Below are 3220 nucleotides of genomic sequence, written 5' to 3' on the forward strand. Positions count from 1 at the left end.
CTGGATTAAAAATTCCATGCCTCGACTGGGCTCCGAACCCAGTACCTACCAGCCTGTAGACCGATGGCCTAACCACGATGCCACCAAGGCCGGTCATTTATTTATCATTGGCTACTGGGTATCAGACATGTGGTAATTATGATATATAGTCAAGTGGCACGTGGATTAAAGAGGCGTTCACATCACGCAATTAGTCGCACTGACTTGTCTGAACTGAACTGAATGAACTGAAATTTATTTACACTCAGGCCGTAGTCTACGGCATATGAGGATGTATATATATTACAGAAAGATGGTCAGTAACGCTTTCTTTCATTCTTGAAAAACAAACATGTAAATATATAATGAAACTCATCTCCGATATCGTAATTATTACACAATGGACATATTCTATTTTGTAGTGGTACATTTTTCCACCTGCCCGTTTCAATTGGAAGATTTTGGTTTGATAATCTGAAGCGTAATAATGGACTCCAATGTTTTCTCTCTATAACTGTAATGTATGTCTCAAATTCAACAGTATTTTTAAATAATTTATAATTTGAAGCTTTGGATGAGTTATCAATATAAGTATGTAAGTATTGATCCGTAAGTGTTGTATTAATATACGTTTTCAACATGGAAGCACTAGTAATATCATTGCATTGTGATAACCATATATATGTACAACCAATATCATCTAAAACAGATTTAACATACATAATCCATTTGTGATTATAAACGTTATTATTAACATCATTCAGTAATAATGTGTACACCAATAATGACAACTTGGACTGTTTTCCAGTAATTAGTCGATACCAGAAAATGATCATTCTTATTTTTGCGGTAATATATACCGGGTAACGTCCAAGTTCTCCATATAATATATACAATGACGTGTCGCATGCGATCGAACCGTACCGTGAGAACACCCGATAAATCGCATGCGACACGTCATTACGATTAATCGCATATTGAGAAGGCCGCTTCAGATCGTTAAACGGATTACAAATAAAATGTTACGCGATTTCGAATGTTCAATAGTATTTTCGTTTCAGAAAACAATATAATTAATCAAAATAGCACAATTTGTTCATCTAATTTATTCTGGAAAGATGTTATCACTAATTACGCAATACTCCAGAAGAATGAATTTGAAAATGATACACGATTTTACAAAGACCTAAAATATTTTTTAATTTAGCTATGCCAACAATTATATCTAAAACACCTTTTATTACAAAGCTAGTCTTTAAACTTTCAATTTATTTCAATTTTAATTTACATATGCCAATAATTATATCTAAAACATTAATGAAACCAATGAATGGATGGATAGATGGATGGATGGATGGACGTATGTACAGATGGACGAATGGATGAATGATTGAACGAATGAATAAATGAATGTATGAAAGAATGAATGAGTGAGTGAGTGAATGAGTGAGTCAGTGAGTCAGTGAGTCAGTGAATGAATGAATGAATTAATTAATTAATATTCAACAAGATCATACTATGAGCAAAAACATCGGCTATCGGAAACAATGGATGGATGGATGGATGGATGGATGGATGGATGGATGAATGGGTGGATGGATGGATGGATGGATGGATGAACAAATGGATGGATGGATGGATGGATGGATGGATGAATGAATGAATGGATGGATGGATGGATGGATGGATGGATGGATGGATGGATGGATGGATGGATGGACGAATGGATTGATGGATGGATGGATGGATGGATGGATGGATGGGATGGATGGATGGATGGATGGATGGATGGATGGATGGATGGATGGATGGATGGATGGATGGACAAATGGATTGATGGATGAATGGATTGATGGATGGATGGATGGACAAATGGATGGATGGATGAATGAATGAATGGATGGACGGATGGATGGATGGACAAATGGATTGACGGATGAATGAATGGATGGATGGATGGATGGATGGATGGATGGATGGATGGATGGACAAATGGATTGATGGATGGACAAATGGATGGATGGATGAATGAATGAATGAATGAACGAACGAACGAACGAACGAACGAATGAATGAATGGCGAATGGAGATCATAGTATAAGCAAAAACATCGGTTATCCGGTATCAAACAATGATAAATAAAAAACAAAATGAATGAAAAACAAAATGTCTAATAAAAGAAAAAATGCTACAGACGACAATGTCATTGATTGCCACTGCTGGGCTCGAGGTGTGGTCAACCAGCGAAAGAAAAAAAAAATTATTAATTAATTATTATTATTATTATTATTATTATTTTAATGCGCTCATATCTACCACCTTAACCCACCCGAGTCTGCCCCTGACAAAAAAAGACTAAAAAGAAAAACAAGACAATACATTTAGGTACTACTCACAGAAGTAACTTCCTGCATCTTGATCTCTTAGCTTGCGACAGTAATAGCAGTTCTGAAGATATGTTTTCTCCAACTGGCGACTTCTGGTGATAGCGACAGACCTGGAACCAGTGGGCGTTGTCAAGACTAGGGGCGTGTGACGTCGACAACAGGAAGATGGCGGTCTAGACTGTACAGTATTGGCTCAGTCGGTGGAGCTCTAGACTGAGGTGCTTACGTCGAAGGATCAAACCACGTCAGGGGACCAATTCACTGATTGCTTTTGCCTATACCTGAGGTGCTAATGTCGAAGGATCGAATCACGTTAGCGGACCAATTCACTAATTGCCTTTCCCTATACCTGAGGTGCTAATGTCGAAGGATCGAATCACCTCAGTGGCCTCATACTCTGATCGGGGTTTTTTCCGCCCCAACCAGTGCCACCACTACAAATACATTAAAGGTCGTGGTATGTTCTGTCCTATCGAGCCTGTGAGAAAGTGCATATAAAAGATCCCTTGCTGCAAATGGAACAATGCAGCGGGTTTTCTGTGAGGCTGCGTGTCATAAATAACGAAATAATTAACATCCAATAGCCGATGATTAATAAATCAATGTGCCCTAGTCGTGTAGTTAAGCAACAACAAACCAGTTTTTGTGTATTGTTGGAAACGTGTGGTTTTTTCCTACAGATCTATCGGTGCGAATCCGAAAAGCATGTCCAGGAAAAGCGTGCTTGCTCCGCTCAAACCGTTGGTTAATGTATAGCACGCGATTGATCGTAAGCATCCATTTATTTTCTTTCTGTCTTAAATTATGTTCGTGCTTATATTCAATTCAGGTTCAATCACGCTGTCCTGGGCACA

The 3220-nt window shown here is 38.1% G+C and overlaps 1 protein-coding gene across 1 annotated transcript in view; it reads right to left on the reverse strand.

Moving 5' to 3' along the window:
* The window catches only part of LOC121378145, a 41538-nt gene extending 39046 nt beyond the window's left edge, over positions 1 to 2492 (reverse strand). Inside the window, exon 1 of the mRNA XM_041506246.1 lies at positions 2376 to 2492. Within this exon, the coding sequence (XP_041362180.1) occupies positions 2376 to 2393 (18 nt within the window). The 5' untranslated portion in view covers positions 2394 to 2492. The remainder of the gene's footprint in view (positions 1 to 2375) is intronic.
* Between the last annotated feature and the right edge of the window lie 728 nt (positions 2493 to 3220).

The sequence above is a fragment of the Gigantopelta aegis genome, chromosome 7, assembly GCF_016097555.1.
Source record: "Gigantopelta aegis isolate Gae_Host chromosome 7, Gae_host_genome, whole genome shotgun sequence".
NCBI lineage: Eukaryota > Metazoa > Mollusca > Gastropoda > Neomphalida > Peltospiridae > Gigantopelta > Gigantopelta aegis.